The 20265-nt window shown below is 41.3% G+C and overlaps 1 protein-coding gene across 3 annotated transcripts in view; it reads left to right on the top strand.

Annotated features, from left to right (window-relative positions):
• Nucleotides 1-18650, top strand: part of SGPP1 (sphingosine-1-phosphate phosphatase 1) — a 31777-nt gene extending 13127 nt beyond the window's left edge. For all 3 annotated transcript variants that reach the window (XM_082218592.1, XM_082218591.1, XM_082218593.1), the window contains exons 3-4: nt 12348-12437; nt 14757-18650. In XM_082218592.1, the coding sequence (XP_082074718.1) occupies nt 12348-12437; nt 14757-15308 (642 nt within the window). In that variant the 3' untranslated portion in view covers nt 15309-18650. The remainder of the gene's footprint in view (nt 1-12347; nt 12438-14756) is intronic.
• Nucleotides 18651-20265: the final 1615 nt, after the last annotated feature.

Here is a 20265-nt window from a genome sequence, read left to right as displayed (position 1 = left end):
CTTTGGCTATAGTGTCACTCCAGTCACCACTAACCAGTCACATGAAACAGCTAGTGGCCCTGGATGAGAAAATTCACATATGTATCTGTGTCAAAAGATTGATTTTGGCAGTTCACTGGTGCATGGATAAGCATCTGTTGCAGGTATGATTGTGTTTCCGGATGCATACATGCTTTTGCATCAGCTGATTTCCTTTAGGTTTTGAAGCTTTTGAGTTTCTGCCTCCTTCAGAATACAGGGGTACCTCGGGTTAAGAACTTAATTCGTTCTGGAGGTCCATTCTTAACCTGAAACACCACTTTAGCTAATGGGGCCTCCCGCTGCTGCTGCGCCGCTGCTGCATGATTTCTGTTCTCATCCTAAAGCAAAGTTCTTAATCTGAGGTACTATTTCTAGGTTAGTGGAGTCTGTAACCTGAAGCGTCTGTAACCCGAGGTACCACTGTGCACTACAAAATTTGCGCTTCATTTTTATGTTGCCTTTCATGCTATGGGTCCATAAAGTAAATTATTGGTAACCATCTGCTAGAGTTGGCCAAGCCTGGGATGTACCAGCTGGAGAACATCTTGGAATAGAGATTATGCAATTTTCTTGCTACTAATTGTGTCACATTTCTGGACAAAGTTCTTCTTTTCAGCCATCACGATGTTCCTTAAGCCCTTTGCACTCATGTTAGTTAATTTTCCCAAGGTTTTCTACTGGTGTATTCTGGTACTGTTAAAAAATATATATATATATTTATATATATATATATATATATATATATATATATATATATATATGCAGGTTTTGGTGTCTTCGGGTGTCTTCCCGTGTAAGAGTCGGGGTGTCTGTGCGACGTTTCGACGTCGCACAGACACCCCGACTCTTACACGGGAAGACACCCGAAGACACCAAAACCTGCATTCCTGTACCCGTGAAAATCTACGAAAGCAAATATATATATATATATATATATATATATGCTTTCGTAGATTTTCACGGGTACAGGAATGCAGGTTTTGGTGTCTTCGGGTGTCTTCCCGTGTAAGAGTCGGGGTGTCTGTGCGACGTTTCGACGAGGTCTCACTCGTCATCTTCAGGCTGGTGCTTTCGGCTTCTTGTTACTGGAACAGAGCTCTGTTCCAGTAACAAGAAGCCGAAAGCACCAGCCTGAAGATGACGAGTGAGACCTCGTCGAAACGTCGCACAGACACCCCGACTCTTACACGGGAAGACACCCGAAGACACCAAAACCATATATATATATATATATATATATATATATATATATATATATATGCTTCCTTAAAAAAAACCCTAGCACCCCTATCTGTGCTGGTCATATCCTGTTGTTATCTAAGACAATAAGAAGCTCAGTGAGTGATGACTGAAAACATGCAAACCTATTGTGAAGACCTGTTCTGTGGAGGCTATTTCTTTCACAGATGTGCAACTCCTATAATATTGGTTAGTGTAAAAACCCCTCAAACCTTGCCCCTTCTTCCACCTGTGTTGCCCACTTGTTGTATACTATTTTGAGTAACTGGGTTTTCTACCCAGCTATAGTAGGATTATCTTGCACAGTACGCGTGAAAACAGTCTGAGAAATATCCAGAATAAGGAAGGATTATGGCAATTGGAATAGAAGATCCTGTACTTTGATGCCACATAATGCATTTTAAATTTTAAATTTATTTAGTTACTTGGTTGTTTACATTTATATAGCATTCTTTCCATCATGAAACCCAAGGTGACACACACATTGTTCCCAGGAGGTCTCCCATCTGGCAAATATGGACCAGCAAAACTAAAATGTATGTTCCGTTAAAGTGAATAAAGGATTTGGGTCGTTACTCTTCCCTAAACTGGACTGTCTGTTAGTTTTGTCTAATCTTCTGGGGAAATGCTCTTAAAGGGAAGGTTCTCTGATAGAAAGTGAAAGGTTTTAGTTTGGGATTATATGGTTAATAGTTAATGAAATCCTGACTAGTGTTTCCATTGTCCATGAGTACCTACTGCATGAGGATTTCAAGCTGTGCAAGGAAAGGAGTGCATGTGAGACATGAAGCTGATGTGAGCAAACTTTAGAGAGGTGATTATGTTTACATTTATAAAGTACTAAATATATTCTAAGCACCATGCAGATATTAAAAGACTATATAGTATCTACTGCAAGCTCACTACTGAATAGGCACAATAGAAGAGGAAAGCAAGCAGGTGCTCTTTTTCTGGCCAGTGGATGGGGCCAGATTGGTTTCTCCCTTCTGAATATGTTCTTTCTGAGAGCAGGGGGTGCAGTTCCTCAGTGGCCTACTGTTTACATACAATACAATACAATACAATACAATACAATACAATACAATACAATATAAATTCCCTCTATTTTCGGAGTCCAAGTGTAAGTGCTGTTGCTTGCATACCCAAATTGGCGCCACTCACGCACAAGATGAAGATTATCAACATACTTTGGGGGACCTCAAGGTTTACAGAAACACAAAAGATTGTCAAGAAAAGCACTGCAGGATTTTATAGCCAGTGATCCTTGACCCTACAAGTTACTAATTTTTTCATTTCTGTGCTGGGCAATTTAATAGCTGCTGTAGATTGGCTTAAGCACAGTAAAAGGAAGTCAGGTCACGATTGGCACTTGTGCTGTTGAAAGCTGTCCAATTTGTTGTTTTATTTATTATAGCAATTTATATCTCGCCTTCCCTGCAGGGAGATCAAAGTGGGGTATAAGTTTTTCTCCCTCCCCATACCATCCTCATAACAACCATGTTGTTATGGTTGGACAGGTAGGTTGGACTGAGAAATGGTGACTGACCAGCTGTGCTTCATGGGTGACTAGGGGTTTGAACCTGTGTCTCCCATGTGCCAGTTCAACATGTTAAACACTACACACTGCACTGCCACTATGAATAAAATGATCCGGTATTGGGCTACCCCAATAATTTTAAGGGGATGCGTACTTCTTAACCTTTTTTTCCTTGTTTACGTGTTTGAGGATTCCAGACAATTGAGCTCAATACTTTTGAAAATTACATAAAAGATATAGAAAATTCTGCTCCAAAATAGTTGATTTTAAATGCAACATTTTGAGAGTTTATTGCTGACTACTTAAGTAGACAGTGATATCTTCCATTATTTATCTGATCCTATTCTAATTTAGATAGGACTATAGAGGAAGTTTGTAGTCCCATGCAATGATTTGCCCGGCTCTAATGCCAATCTAGAGTTTATTCCCAGCTAGTCAGATTGGGTTTTCTCATTACATGTTGTTTTGCTCTATAACTTGGGTGTCAGCTGTGCTCATGTTTGCAACATGAATGGTTGGCACAAAAAAGTTGAAAGCACTTGGATTTAATTCTTGATTTTTTATTTTTTTAAAAAGTCTGACCCTGGGTCATAAACATTTGAGATGAAGTGTTTCCTTAGGAATACTTCTGAAACTATTGTTCTGTTATTAAAAGCTGTTGGCAGTAGCTCAGCCTAGAAAAAGAGGAACTCTTCAGGGAAGCTTTTCTTCTGTGCCTCCAATCAGGATTGCAAGAGGATGTAATACAAAACACACAAGGAATTTCCTAACTACAAATGGTCTAATGGGCAACATGTTTGTTAAAAGGGGAGGGGGAAATACCACTCCAATCACTGGCTTGATGAAGAAACTTACAATTAGACTCTTTTCCACTTGAGCTCTGCTCTCTTAGTCAAGATTTCTGTGAATGCTGCCAAGTTGCAGCTTCCTGTTAAAATGTTTTAAAATGTTGATCTCAAACATAATTGAATAAAAAAGCAAATGCCGATAATCTTTTAAGTAACTGAGACTGCGATCCTAAGCACACTTTACTGGTGGTAAGCCTCAAATGAACATAGTGGCACATACCTCTGAGTGCATGTGTAAGATTGTGCTGTAAAATAAGTTTCAACTTTTTCTGATTCTGATCTATAGAGCTTCTCACTAGTCTCACTCCATGTGCACGTGGGGATTACACCACAACTGTCCTTTCACCACAGTAGTCATGCACCTGCATACATTAGTATGCACACTATATGCAAAAAAACAACCCATAAGGATTGCCTCCAAAACAGGTTTCTATTAATTTATTTTATTATTGTATTTTGAGGTATTTATATACCAGGTATCACAGAGTCATACAATTGGAAGGGACCCAAGGGTAATCTAGTCCAACCCCCTGCAATGCAGGAATCTCAGCTAAAGCCACTCATTTATACTCTGAGAGTGGCCTACAAAGTTTCCAAACTGGCTGTGAAAGACGCATGTAGGTGGAACAGCTGCTGGCTGTGGGATAACAACCAGATTAGAAATGACTCCTTGATGAGATTTTTCAGTGATGACACTCCCTGTAGTGTGGATGATACTTTTTCATATTTTAGGAGAGTTTTAAAAGGATTTCCAGGATTCCATCACTAATTTAATGGATATAGAATCATAGAATCATAGAGTTGGTAGAGACCACAAGGGCCATCGAGTCCAACCCCCTGCCAAGCATCTTTCTTTTCCTTCTATATTCATAACTGCAGTGGTTTCTACTTAAAGACAGAATACGGTAGTTACAGCAACTTGTTTCTGAGAATACAACAGTTTTGGATTCACTACAAGCCCTGTCAGTGGAAGCACTTTGCAAGCACTTCTGCTTCCCCCATGCTCCCTAAAGGTGGCTTGGTGGTGGTGGGGAATTTCAGGAGAACCTCCAGAGCATTGTGTGGGTAGAGCAGGGTTCGAAATTAGCTGGGCGCCAGGCGCATTTTGTGCCTAAAGATTCTCCATTTGTCAGCACCTCAAAAAGACTGGGTGCCATTTTTTGTGCCTGGCTGACACTCAAGGATTACTGAAATGTATGTGCTTTGAAGCCTCAACATATATGTTAAGGATAGACAATATGTTAAGGAGTTTAACAATAAAGAGCAGAGTGTTTTGAAAACCAATATTTTTATTGGTACCAATATTTTTATTGTCAACACCAAATTAAACATGTATTAACAATTTCTGCTAAAAATGTGATATTAACAATGTGTCACTTACATGAATTGCTTATCAAAATCCATTCTTATCAAAATAATAAATAAAAAGCGTTGCGGGGTGTGTGTGACTAGACGTTCTGTTTTGGTGCCTACAACCCAGGTCCCAGGAGCCATTTGGTTCCTAGCTTTCTATCCCAGCATCTAACACTGGTAGAATACGAAAGGTTCACAATAGTACAAGATTCTTGCTCTCACTGACAGTCTGGGAAACAGTTGTTAAAAACATGCAGAAACAGGAAGTGAAGTCTGTCAAGGTGTGAGAATGTTAGTGTTGGAAATTAAAGTTTTTTCCAGTTCTTCTAAGTTATCGCAGTTAACAGACAGGCTGTTTTGAATGTATGTTGGCTATGTGTACTTCTTATAAGTTATCGCAGTTAACAGACAGGTTGTTTTGAATGTATGTTGGCTATATGTACCGCTTTATGCATACTGCTAGGAGAGAGGTTCTACCAGTCTATTGTGGCGATGTCAGATGAATCCTATGAGACTGCCATACTTTCACTCTAATTTATTTGAATAGCTATTTGCTGTCATTAGTGGTAAAATAAAAGAGTTGACAGGTGTATCACCTGAGGGCTTTCAATGATCCAAGGTGCCACATGCCTAGCTGGATCAGGTGATAAGGGCTAGACTAGAGGCAGTGAAGTATCTGGAAACAAGGGTGGCTAGTTCAAAAATTCAAAATAAAAATGTTTCATCAAATATCACAGGAAGTAATCTTTTGCACCTTTGAAGCCAATGAATTCATATGCAGGGTATAAGGAGTTGCTTTTTTTGTTTTGTTTAGAATATTGTACTCTTCCAAAGGTGAGGATGAGAATTCGACATTTGTCCTGTTCAAAGACACTGTTTTTCCTGTGAAAAAATACATTTTTGTGGATGGGGGAAAGGGTTCTGTACACAAAACTAGCTTACAAAAGAGCCAAAGCACACATGAACATTACTATGTGTACTGTACTAGGTAGTTGAGATGTCACTACCCTTTTTATATAATTCATACTTTTTCTGGCTGCAACATTATGAAACAAACAAAGCCACAGTATGTCCAAAACAGAAAAAAATAGCCCCCTGAATTTAATACTAATAAAGATCCATACTACTGTACAGACCAAAATGCAAATACTAGCTGCATTACACAGGCTCACTTCTAGATCGGTGGAGGCCAACATTTTTTGTAAGTGTGCCAGAAATGCAATCTAAAGTAAGCAGTAGCGAAGTTTGGCTGCACACTACAAGTGCATATCTTAAGGCTGGAATGATTTTGTGTCCAATCTACTGAACCAGTGAGCAGTAGCAGTACAATTTTGGGTGAGGCAGGTAGGAATGTGGAGTTGACTTTATTCCAGAGCCAAGTCCCTGCTCTTTTCCAGGAGTGGCAGGACACCTTGTGCTGCTTATGATAACCATACTACAAACAGTCTACTACTGTTATGTCAGGAGGTTCTAGCTTCTAGTGCCATTGTGAGGGCATTCTTGTGCAGAGAATAGGCAGGAAGGCAGTGCTGAGCCACCTCACCATTCCTTCCCTGCAAATGTCTTCCCTATAAATTTTGACCTGTATTTTTACTGCAGCCTGGGATTAGAAATATGCTCCGGTTTAGGAAACACGGCAGGGGGACAATAAGAGCAGATGATTCCTTTCCACACCAGCCAATTCTCCCTTGTAGGAGAATTCACTTCACCTCAGCAGACATAGGCTGGGGAGCCTGTACAGCTGAAGTAACATCTAATTCTTTCCTTGGATATCCCTTGTTCTCCTCACAAAATTCCAGCTTCCAGGGCTCCCTGGTTTAAACAATGGCATGAAAACCACGTGAACATTGCAATACACTGTCAGAACTGCATTTCCCCCCCCCCCCAAATTCATCTTTAGAGAAATGGCTTCTGTAGAAACTGAAGCTGTGGGGAACTGGCAAATACTGTTTATGTGATAGAGGAAATTAAATGATGAATGAAATGAAACCAAGGCTTGGAAACATGCCACACGTTCTGTGACAGCTTCCCTTTTGAGGCTTTGCAGTGCACCGTAGCAAACATTGTTCAGCGTTAGAAGGGTGTTGTATGCATCCAGTCTTGTACAGTGCAGCATCTACAATATTGTGGCTAACAAAAGCATTTGTGGCTCTTTGTGGGATATAATGTACCGTATTTTTCGCTCTATAGGACGCACATTTTTCCCCTTCAAAAATGAAGGGGAAATGTGTGTGCGTCCTATGGAGCGAAGACGCCATAGCCCTGCGACCCTCTTCTGGCTGGAGAGGTGACGCACGGCTATGGCAGGAACCTCTACAGCCCCGTGTCACCTCTCCAGCCGGGAGAGCGCACGCGCGGGGCTAAAGCAGCCCCCCGCGACCCTCTCCTGGCTGGAGAGGTGACACGCGGCTATGGCAGGAGCCTCTCCGCTGCACCTTTCCGCTGCTCCCTGACCTGCTCTTTGAGGCTGGTGGTGGGCTTCCCCCACCCCAAAGAGCAGGTCGAAAGGAACCTGAAGCCTGGAGAGTGAGAGGGGTCAGTGCACACCGACCCCTCTCACTCTCCAGGCTTCCAAGGTAGCTGCCTGAACGCACCTTAAACGGCACCTTGTTTTAGAGCGGGAAAACAAGAGGGGGAAAGTTCTCCCCCTCTCTGCACAGCGCCTCCTGCCACTTCACTGAAGGGGCGCTGGGCAGAGAGGGGGAGATTTTTTTTCCCTTGTTCTCCCCCCTCTAAAAGTGCGTCCTATTGTCCAGTGCGTCCTATGGTGCAAAAAATACGGTAATAGAGTTTGAGGACATGCAAAATATATATTCGTTTTAAGTTTGGCTCAGGGCCCCTTGTTTTACAACACTTGATAATAGACATCAGTGAAAACTGTTCCCTAAATAGCTTGGAAGAATTTGGTATTTTTGTTCTCCCTCTGTACCGTAGACATCAACTTGGCAAAATAGCGTGGTTGGATAAAATCATTAAGATTGGATATTATTGCAGGAAAGGTTTGATATTATTGCAGCAAAAACAAAGCACAGGACAGCAGATGTTCCAGGAGATGTCCTGTCTACAATTTACTTATATTTACTTATTTTTGAAAACCTCCTTGTTGGTCCATAGCATTTGCTGCTATCCTATTTGCAAGCCCCATGCAACACAGCAGGTCATTTCCAAGTATAGGATCAGGCTGTTGTAGTTTTTCTCCTTGCAACATGTGTAGTTAGGGTGTAAGACAGGGGTCTGCAACTCGCGGCTCCGGAGCCGCATGTGGCTCTTTTACACCTTTGCCGCGGCTCCGGGGCGGATACTAGCGAGGGGAGGAGGCGCATTGTGCGCCCTGACACTCCCCACTGTGGCGGGCGCTGTACTGGCTGTGACGTCGCATGGGGGCGGTGCGTGCGTTAGCCTGCCCGCCCGCCCGCTACATTGTAAGGGGCATGTACGCTGGTCACTGCATTGAAAGGGGGCATGTACACTGGTCACTGTTTTGAAGGGGAGTGAAGAACACACACACAAAAAAAGGTAACTTATTAATTTAACGTTTATTTCTATGAGGAGGAGTAATTCTGAGGGATCAAACAAAGGAATAATAAAAAAGTGACAAAAATAGGTTATTTTTATAATGACGAGTTTTGTTGCTCCCAGTTTTTTTTCCTTCGGAAACGGGTCCAAGTGGCTCTTTTTGTCTTAAAGGTTGCAGACCCCTGGTGTAAGAAGTCTAAGAAAACTTAGGGTAACATTCACAGAATCATAGAATTGTAGAATTGGAAATGACCCCAAGGGCCATCTAGTCCAGCCTTCTGCATTGCAGGAATCTCAACTAGATCACACATGAAAGATGGCCATCCAACCTCTGCTTAAACACCTCCAGGGAAGGAGAGTCCACAACCTTTCAAGGGAGTCCATTCCACTGTCGAACAGCTCTTACTGTCAGAAAGTTCTTCCTGATGTTCAGTCGGAATCTCCTTTCTTGTAACTTGAATCCATTGCCCTTTTCTATATGAAAACCTTTTAGGTTCAGTCTCTGCTAGCTCTGGTTCCTGTGCTTTTCATTAGCCATTGTTTACAGTTCAGTATTGCATGGGCAGTGTCTGTCTCCCCCCACTCAAGTGAGATAAGGTGGTTATAATTTCATTAGCATAGTGGATAGTGTGCCTTAGTCGTCTGATAATCCAGCTTCAGAAAACCTTGTTAACAAGGAATAGGAGAACAGATAAGGTAGGCAAGAAGAATAAATGTTTACAGGACTTTGTCTTAGTGTTCCCTTGACTATTTCTTTCTTGGAATGCAATCTTTGTTTAAAGAAACAAATATATAAAAAACCCCCACCAGTTTGCTGATATATAATGCATATGGGGAAGAGGTTCGTGTTAACTGCTGTAATAAAGCTCATGATAAAAACTTTATAGGTCCAATTTAGATATAATCCTCCTTAATTTACAAGCCATAGTTTTGTGATTGGGGGAGCTCTGTGGATTTGACTTTTAACTCAGGTTTGTGCACTTCTGCTCCCTTCTTCTTGGAGTAGCATTTACTAATGTGCGGTGGTGTTGCCCTGTTGTAAACATCTGCTAAACATACTAAACTATTAAATTAGCTTTTAATCCTGGTTTTAACCTCTTACAAACATAAAAGTACGGCATAGTTCATCTTGATCAAGAATGGGAAGGTGAATATATGGGGCAAGGTAGATGAAAATCAGTGACTTTTTTTTTAAAAAAAAATGACTTTGAGTTTTAAATTGGCTCTATTATTTAAAGGGATTTTTAAAATTAAAAGTTGTAAATGCTAAACATATCCTAATGATAATATGAAATGTGGATCTAAACGTGTTGGTCCTACTGTGTACATCTAAAGTGGTTGATGCCTCTACCAGAGACATTAGGCAGGTTCACACAACACTCTAAACCAAACCTTGGTTTACTGTGAGTGCACAAGTGAACATGGGAAGGAGCTTCCAGGTGCAGGTGCTTTGCTACTCCCTGGAATGAGGTTTGACTTGGCATGTGGTCCTAGTTGGGACTCATGATGACTCTCTTCTCACTAATCATGAGCTGTGGACAAGAACAAGCAATCCACTAGGTGCATCAGTATGAGAGAGCTGTGATCAGTGGATCCCACCCCCCAATGAAGGGTAAAGGGTTTTGTAGGAAATCTCTTAGGTGACCTGGGAAAGTTGGTGAAACACAGCACCCTTTGAACTGCAGCTGATTTCCAAACCACAGCTTGCAGCATGTAAGCTGAGTCACGTACTGCTGCTATTTGGACTTTACCCAAAGACAGAGGTAGTAAGTGAAACTGTTGCCACGTAACACTTAATTTGTTTCATATATTTTGCCCACCACCTGATTTCTGGGTAGTAAATTTGAAAAGTGTATACACGCTACTTGTTTTCATTTCAAAATAGCCAGTTACAGTACTGCCGTCCTAAAAGCCATTCCTCACTGCGTTCTATATTGAACAGAGAAGCAAGTATGCGTTTGTTTTACATCCAGTTAACGTCTACAAAGCTGTGTGTAAAGGAAAGAACGTTTTCTCTTTAGCTGGTGTCTTATAGAGAAGACATTCCAAAGTTTATCATGTGATATGCATGCCCACCATAAGTTTGTTACAGGTGTTCTGATTGGGGGCCAGTATTGGGTGGCAAGCCCAATTTGCCTGCTTAATGGGTAAAAGGGCTCTGGATTATGCCAATAATATAAATACTTGAGGCAAGTTGGAGCTCTCTTTTTGTGCTTACTTTGCAGTGAGCAATGCTGAAAAGTTTGATTAATTTTATTTCTGCTGAGTGTATATTCACAGCAGTTTCCAAAATTTCATTCATACTGGGCATGTTAGTTATCTTGTCAAAAAATGTATAATATTTAGTTGTTTCTGGCAATGTTAAATATTCTTGAAAAGAGTGACTCTAAGTAGAGGCTAAATCTAAATGAGTATCTTGCACTCATTTTTTTGTGGAAGATTGATGCAAACAAATCCAAAAGATTCAAGGAGGTGTCTATAGTATAGAGTATGTAATTAAAATCACTCTTGCTGCTCGTGATGATGCAACTTTGGGCTATAGCTACACCATTCATTTTTATAGAAATGCATCCTTCCTGCAAACTGTCACTAGTATAATCTAATAGATGCCATGGGAGTAATGCTGAAGTTCATAGTAAAACTGGATTCTTATCAGTACTAACTTGTAAATAATTTGCTATGGTGTGCTATTGAATTTTATTACATATGTGATAAAAGTAAAAATAAAAAGTTGATTAACGTGTTTGACCTCTTCCTAATCTTTTATATTACCTTTAATTTTGATTGCTTTATGCTTTCGTGAGTAGGATAAACACAAACCAACACTGCGTTCTGTTCACCCATTACCATCTGTAAATAATTTCTGCTTGAAAGGTCACAAGAAATCTCGAAGAAGGATTCGTTATGTTCCTTTCCTTAAGACATAGCTTTGCCAATTTAGCTGAAAGAGTACAATTTGTTATCCACAACCGTTTTATTCTCTGCCAGGAGTAGCAAAAACATGTGCACTTAGATATTTTGTTGTGGATACTATAGGAAGCAGGTGAAAATTCTTACTTTACTTCTGCTTGTATTTTTTAAAAATGACTTACTTTTGTATCCCAGGGTTTTGTTTTATTCATGCACCTGCACTGATAAGCAAGTCACAGCTTTATGCTGTGTTAGGGGATTTGGACTTTGATTGTTTTCCACATCAGAGCCAGACATTGCTTCATAATCTAGCCCAGTGGAAATAAAATGCTGCTACTAGAAATACAGCCTTTTTTTTTTTTTTTTTTTGGAGATGCCCAAATCATGTAACTTTACCTTTCCGGTACCTAATTTGGCTGGTGCCCTCACTTAGCTTTTAGGTATCTGAGGAAGTCTGTCCTGCTTTTTCATGCTGCAGTGCCTTTTAAATAAATGTGGCCCTTTTCAAAGTGCCATTTGCCATTTACACAATGACTGGAATTTCTAGCTGATATATGTGTGGTATTCTTGTATTTTACTGTTCTTACTGTAATTTGCATTGAAGCTATTCCTTCGGTAAGCAGGCTTTACATATTTTTAATAAATATTCCATTAAAATGACTTTATGATAATGGTCTTTTAAATACCTAATTATATTTTTATGGATATGAATGGGGACATGTTTTTAGTTTATTGCTGGTTTTAATTTTCTGAAATTTTAAAATGGATTTAACTAATAATGTTATTGTTTCGTTCTTTACAAAAAAAGAACAACAGCTTTAAGGCTTTTTTGTTTTGTTTTTTACAATCAAGCAATATATTTTATGAAATTACGCAAGTAAATAAATAACACTCCAATGTCATCTCCCTTTTCCTCTCCTCAGTATCCTTTGGCATATGGGCTGGTTCTTGCCATCTGCTGGTGTTCTCTGGTTTGTTTTAGCCGAATATATATGGGGATGCATTCAATTCTGGTAAGATAAAGTTATGTCATTCATACACACACTTTAATACAAGTGGTGTTTTAGGTTTTATCCTTCTGATGTGTTATTTTTAGAATGTATACACTTCCTTACTTCCTTTCATTTCAGTAAGAGTGCACATACTTTGAGCTGAGATGTGGGCCTCATTTGCAGTTCCAAGTGATCAAATTTGACTTCTGTTTCTTGGAAGACCTAATTAAATTTCCAAGTATCATTGAAATAATATTATAGCAACAAAGCATGTCAAATGTCCTGCTTAAAACAGGGATCAGCCACTGAAGGAACTTGAATAGGTCTAACTCCTGAAAGGATGCGAAGAGCCCGGTATATAATGGGGGCAAGGGCATTCAGATTTGCCAGCAGGGCTGCTTTAAGGACTATGAGTCCTTGACCTGCTATTCCTGCTTGCTTAGAGTGTTGCTCCAGCAACACTAGCAGTTGACATGGGCTTTTGTCAGTGATCATGTTGAGACATAATGCTAAATCATGAATGGAGGTTATGTGAATGAGCTTGCCCAAGCCTCGGGGTCATGTACAGTACTCCCTCCTTCTTTACTTGCATCTGCAGAAAATAAACATATGCATTTTTCAGCCATCTTTCTGAAGAGCCAAAAAAGGCTGTAAGGCGGGCAGGCGTGTTGAGTGGAAGCACCATGTTTTAGACAATACACTTTTAAAGTGCAACTTCCTTCTGGCACAGAAAAACAATCCCTTTCAAGTTAGGCCAGGCTACTTCTGTTGCAAATCTTAGCTAAAAAGAGGAAAGATTCCCAAACCACGAACGTTGTTTCAGCTTGCATTTCTGTGTATGAGCAGCACATCTTGTCCATACATCTCCTTCCCCTCTTTGATCTGCCATCCACACAGTCTGAGTACTTGGCAGCTGTTCTCTAGGGTTCTGCAGTTCTTCTGCCACTTCCCTGTTCTCCATTTGATATCTGGGGCTCTTGCTGGTTTCCTTCCTCAAACAAATAACCAAATAAAACCCACACCTGGTACAACTACTTGCAACAGAATTGAGCAAAAATTTGTATTCTGACAATGTAAGCATGAGAAAGTGAGGACGTTGGAAAGGTTTATCTAAAAACCTAATAAACCAGATTTGGGATTCTGCATTCTAACTAGAGAATCCTCCTGCTTTGTATTCCTTCGTGGGGACCCTTTTTCAGCATAAGGGCAACCTTTCAAGGGCCAGAGACGAAAGTGAGTAGAGCAACTAATGTTAATTTTACCTCTGTACAGTAGGCTGGCTTGCACACTAGCTCACATAGAATCATAGAATTGCAGAGTTGAAAGGGACCACGAGGGTCATCTATTCCAACCTCCTGCAATGTAGGGCTCTTTTGCCCTGCATGGGCCTCGAACCCACAACCTTGAGATTAAGAGTCGCATACTCTACCAACTTTAGCTATCCCAGCTGCATACTCCTCCCTGTCTTCATCCAGACACACGAGAGGCATTATCAAAGTACAAGGATGCATTCCAGCCAGGCAAAAATACTGGAAGCAAGGCTGGGGAGGAGTGTGACCTGGGGAGAATTCAGAAGACTAAGTAGAGAGGACTGGAGGGCCACATTTGGCTCCTGGGCTAGAGGTTGCCATTCCTAATTTACATAGGCAATACCTTTTCAGAGACGTGAAAATGCTGTTGTCCACCTGTTGCACAACTGGCATGCTGGCCAGTCTCTTCTATTTCTGTATCTGGATGTACAGTGGTGCCCCGCAAGACAAATGCCTCGCAAGACGGAAAACTCGCTAGACGAAAGAGTTTTCCGTTTTGGAGGTGCTTCGCAAAACGAATCTCCTATGGGCTTGCTTCGCAAGACGACAATGTCTTGCGAGTTCCTGCTGGTTTTATTCTCCTCCCCCCCCCCTTTTTCTAAGCCGTTAAGCCGCTTATCAGCTGATCCGATCAGCAGATAAGCCGCTAATAGCGCTAATCCGCTAATCCGTCAATGGGCTTGCTTCGCAAGACGAAAAAACCGCTAGACGAAGAGAATCACAGAACGGATTCTTTTTGTCTTGCGAGGCACCACTGTATCTGCTAGCACCGAAAGTTTTCTCTCCAGAAAAGCAGCCAGCAGTTCTGTGCTGGAGGTGCATTTAGGATGAGCAGCATCACTGCAAACTTGGGTGGTGATTGTGGCATTACTGAAGCGTTGCCCCCCCTTCTTTCTTGTACCCATGTTCCTTTGCTGTACTAAAACATTCTGGGGGGAGGGAAGTTTGAAAAGCACCTGTCCTATGAAACCACCATATTGTTAAAATAGTATTAATCTGTTCTCTCTTCCCCCCCCCCTTTTTACAACAGGATGTTATCGCTGGATTCTTTTACGCTCTTCTCATCTTAGCTGTCTTCCTTCCACTTGTGGACCTAGTTGACAGCTTCAACTTAACCTGCACGTACGCGCCCCTGATTATCATCAGTCTCCATCTTGCCTTGGGGATTTTCTCCTTCACTCTTGACACTTGGAGCACCTCGCGAGGAGACACTGCTCAGATCCTGGGCTGCGGGGCCGGCGTTGCGTGCGGCTCTCATGTTATCTACATGCTGAACATGACACCGGATCCTTCGCCGGAGATGCTTCCCTTACTGCCTCCCTCCCTCACCGTGACACTCTTTGGAAAAGCCATGCTCCGGTTGCTGATTGGAGTGGTGATTCTGTTGCTCACGAAGTGGGCCATGAAGAAAGTCACCATCCCACTGGCCTGTAAAATCTTCCGCATCCCTTGTGACGATGTTCGGCAGGCGCGGCAACGCATGGAGGTGGAGCTGCCTTATCGCTACTGCACCTATGGAATGGTGGGGTTTGCGCTGACTTTCTTGATTCCCTGCCTGTTTCACGTAATGGGTCTGTCCTGATGCTGGTGTTTTTTCCTTGGCATGGGAAGGGAGGCGAACAGCGGACATTGTGAGAGAAGGTTCACCGTTTGAGAAACACAGAGATGCGCTATCGCGCTGCCTCTGCTGAAATAGTACGGGGCAAGCAAAGAGAGCTCCAGTCTTCGATCCTAGAGTTAAGAGACCTAGAAGCCTCAGGTCCCTGAGAAATGCCATGTCTAGTCTTACTGTTGTAACAAAATGTAAACTCTGTGTATGTGTATGCATATATACTGTCGATGCCTCAAACTTATAAACGTACCTCTCTCTTTATTTGGACATGTATAAAACTGGTTATGTTTCTAGTTGATCCAAAAGTTTGATTTGTGGTCAGTTCAAGCCATTTCATACTAAGTTATTTGTTTCTTCGGACCACAAACTGCTCTGGTGGAAAAGCTTGTTACCTCAGCACTTCCAAATGTTTTGCGTAGGAAGGAAGCTGTTCTAATGGACCAAAATTTTAATGAGAGAACCTGGTATTTAAGAATCTTTTCCATATTCTAAAACATCGTTAATTTGTCAGTACAAACCAGTTACATTCAGGTACTGTAGCCTTTTTTCTTTTAGCTTGATAATTGTGCCTTTCTGTTGCTAAATTAAAAAGCACCATATACTGTGATGTATATAAAAAAGCCCACAACTATTTTAAATTTTTACTAAATTAGGCAGATATTTTAAAATGTAACTAGCCACATAACTAATGAAAATAAAGATTTATCTTCTGTATTGAAAGTTTGAAAACCAATTGAGCTGAAATTTACATTGGTGTTCGCTAGCTGTGAACCTGATGCTTACTTGCTTTTTATAGGTATTTTTAAAGTGCCGTGTATGCTGTTGGAAGAACATATATTTTTCTGCTGTCTTAATTTATAATATAGTTATGCTATATCCAAAAGAGAGAGAGAGTGCTGAAAATTACAAATTCGAACCATGTGTATGTTAGCGCCAAACAATTAATTCCACATCATTTTCTTCAGACTCATTTCAGATTGATCAGTTTTCTTAATGCTGGCTTTGGAAGAAACCTGTCCAAAACTTGCATATTATCAGTTAACTCTTGTTTTCCAAAAGTATTAGATAGCTGCAATACAGTGTCAAGAGCGATCACTTAAATGTGGCAGACTCTTCTGTGGAAGTTGGGTGCTTCGTTATGGACGTTCTGTCTAAAGTTGCGTTGCCCAATAGAGTTGGCACACCGAGTAGAACTATGGCAGGCTATTCTTCTGGCAACTTATTGGCAGCAACGGCTTCTGATGTGGCTTGCTCTCTCAAGGTTCTCTGGAGACAAGCCTGATATGCGATGCTTGGAGCTGCACGGAGGAAGACTGGGGAGAAGAGCGTGTTTGCTGTCTCACAGACTAAGTTGGATTTGCGTGAGCTAATAACTCATAAACACTGAAGCACTTTTAACTTGCTTATAATGTGTACATTTAATATATGGGGGAATAAGTGTGATGACAGCAAGCCCTGCCTCAACCTATCTGTGCAGTTCTTAGGCACATACAAACTATGCATTAATAAAATTACAGTAGCAGACCTCGACAACAATGCACTTATCTCTTGGTGACATCCCTTTGCTGTTCATAGAAGAAGTTGGAGCACTGAATTATTTCCCTGTGATATTAATTTCATTTTGGCGCTGTGATTTTTTAAAAAATTAAACTTGGCTTACGCAGTCCACACCTGTTAAACAACAACAGGTCATTTCCATCTTGACTACAATATGTGCTCTAACTTCCAGTTAACACAAAAAAATGCAGGTAGCTGTGCTGGTCCATTGGAAAACACCATCATACAGTAATACTTTTGTTTGGGACCGAGCCAAAATGTTTCACAATATTGTGAGCACGGTTTTGTGCTCTCCAAAACTCTCTCTCAGTCTGGATGTTACACAAATCCAGGACGGGAGAAAAAGTTTGGGCATGAGATTGCCTAAAGACTGCAGCTTATAACATTCTTAAGATGGAACACGGGCTGAGTTATGTAGCAGACATGATTTAGCCTCACTGGGTGGCAGATGGATTGCAGGAATTCTCCAGGCTCCTGGGACATGGAAGCAATCGTGGCAATTCCCCACTTTTTAGAAAATCGATAACTCTGTTCTGAAGCTTAATTTCAGACAAAGCATAGATGTTTTGCAGTCTTCCTGAAATGTCTATACTGAACTTTTAGCTTGAGAGAAGGAAAGCATTAAGTCTTTTGCTCTGATTCCTTTGCAGACGAGAATTTGAAACAGGATCCTTTTTTATGAATGCAAATTCTGTTTTATGAAAGACACTGTCTTTCTCTATAGTAGCTGCTGTAATTACTTGATTGTATTCTGATATGCCCATTTGGAGATTGCTCCAAATGTACATTACGACGAGGACCTGTTACAAATGGCCAAAATACTGATCTGGATTCAAAGAAGTTATTCAAGCAGTTTCATGAGCCTGAGAAGTTATAATTTGATGGATGATCCATCAGCCGTTTGACGTGAATTGGGGCCAGATGCTCAGTGCCTAAATTTCCATAGGACTAATGCAAGCTCTTTGCGTAAACCTAAGCAGCTCTTTGAATCCTAACCACTGATTGTTTGTAAACCACTAATTTATCATTTTAAATAGCTGCTGTTGGGGAATATTCACTTGGTACTGCTGCACTTTTAAAATCATTTGCTGCATTCCTTTCCACACAATGGGACTTCTGAGTAAATCTGCATAGAATTGCTCTCTTCATATAGTTATTTGCTGAATGTGCGTTGGAAGAAAACATTCAGTAATTGTACAATCCTCTGCTTCACTTGACAGTTCCCAGCAATCAGCTGAGCAACAGATAAGCATTTGCTTGCATCCTTGAATACTGCATTTAATCTTCAATGAAAGCACAGCAGTGAGGGAAAATAATGTTTATAGACATCTTTTTTTGTTACAGTCGCATTGACTTTTCTCCAATAAATAATGTTAATGTAAGTACAGTAGTTGAAAGGGCTAAACAGGGAAGGACTGTTGCAAGTAAGATGCTTGCAATTGGGGGGGTTAATTTTTCATGCTGTTTTAACAATTTAATGCAGAAAGAAATGGTTTTGCAGAAAGAGCTCATTTAATTGTGCATAAACTAGTGTGCAAATCATGTTCTCCAAAGTTTAAAAAGCATGCACTGTAGTATATTCTACTGTTACTCTGTATATTTTTTTACACTGCCTGTAGTTCTCTTGAAATGAAATATCGCGTCCAAATTTTAAATTTAGTCTGTATTATTATTCTGTTTAAGTTGGACTTGAAAGCACTAAACACAGATCACGAATCCATCTATATGATTTCAAAATAAAATGAAGTTCCAGAATCTGGTTTTTTTGAACTGCCTGGCTGTGTCCCAGTTTCAGTGGAGAGTGTAACACAAAGGCACTCAGCTAAGCTTTCTAATGAAAAAATATCATGTGATCTGTAACCCAGTTCTGTGGTTATTACTATTCCCCCCTCCCGAAAGTTTCATAAATTTTTTTCCCTTTGAAAGCTTCTGTTGAACAATACATAAATGAATAAGGTTAATAGCTTTTATAATAAATATTGGCAGTAATAAAACACAACAACAACAACATTCAGCTTTAAAAAGGTGGCAGGACAGTACACATGTTACTTTGTCAGCTTAAAACATCAAGAGTGTGTGCCAGCCACGTGCCCTGGAGAGATTTTCTTTCCCAACCTGTTGCACCTCAGAAGATAAGGGCGCCTGGATGAGAACCTTGAATTAAGACTGATCTCGGGGACTTTGAGTGGGTCTGAAGCTGTATGGGCTTTTAAAGGTCCAAATGGCACTCTGATTAAGCCTGGCAATGAATGGGGAGCCCAGGAAGGCGCTTCAAAACAAATGCTATCTGGTCATCGCCCGGCTTCCATTATGACTTGCGCAAGCGGTAGCCTCAGGGCCAAGCTACTCGTGTGCGGGAATGAGCTGGCCACCTCAGGCTATTGATTTTGGGTATCATGACAGGTCAGCAAGTGGTTTGCTAAGTGTTGTGTTTTTACGGACTGGGAGCATTGCTTATCGGGTTTTCTGCCTCGGGTGCCAGAATAACTTCACCGGCCTCAGATTCTTACTATACTCACCTTGACCTGGTAAGGAGGACGTGGGGCTTTTGGATGCTCTGCTGAAGGCAGCCAAACACCATTTTACTCTTAATACCCCTTCCCCCAAGGTGATAGTCCAGTGTTGACCTAAAAGACATTATTACCTATGGTTTGTTTGCTAGCCAAACACAATCCCAATAAACCTGTAGGATAGAATGAAATAAAACTGCATTTTACTGTGCTTTGTGTGTGGGGGGGGGGGGAGGAATTGATGTAATCTCAGTGAACGTGTCCTGTCCTATAAAGAGAGGATCAAATGTTTTTGCACCTGACGTAGACGAGGCTGATCGTGTTCCTCTCCGTTGTAAAATAATTTGAAAGAAACCAAAATGTGCACATAATTGATTCGGGCAGTCTCCCTGCCTGAGCTGACAGAGGCGGTACTGAGGACTCCCAGACTGCTGGTTGTTCTGGAGGACTTCAACATCCATATCTGAAAGTGGGAGATATTGACATCAGCCGCTTGTCATGATCAGATTATTCCCTGTTCAGATTTAGGCGCTCAGCACCTTTCCCCCTCTGCAGAGACAGGAGGACTAGGATGGTCTGCCCTCGGAGGCTGATGGATCAAGTGGGTTTCCAGATGGCTCTGGGGAATTTTCCAGCTGATGCAACTGGCTCTCCTGTCAAAGCCCTGGCTGACCTCTGGAACATCCGAATGGCTCAGGCTGTTGACATGATCGCCCCTGAATGCCCTCTCCCACTTCGTGGAGCCCTTTTGGTTCCCTGGTATACTCCAGAGCTTAGCGAGGAAACAGGCTGGGAGACGGTTCGGGTGAGAGTAGAGCTGGGTGCTCTTCCCATTTCCCCATTCTTCTTTATTAACTTTG

Source organism: Podarcis vaucheri (genome assembly GCF_965113315.1).
Source record: "Podarcis vaucheri genome assembly, chromosome: 1".
In the NCBI taxonomy this organism is placed as follows: domain Eukaryota; kingdom Metazoa; phylum Chordata; class Lepidosauria; order Squamata; family Lacertidae; genus Podarcis; species Podarcis vaucheri.
The sequence above is the reverse complement of the archived record's forward strand: the minus strand, read 5'-3'. Positions and strand labels throughout refer to the sequence as shown.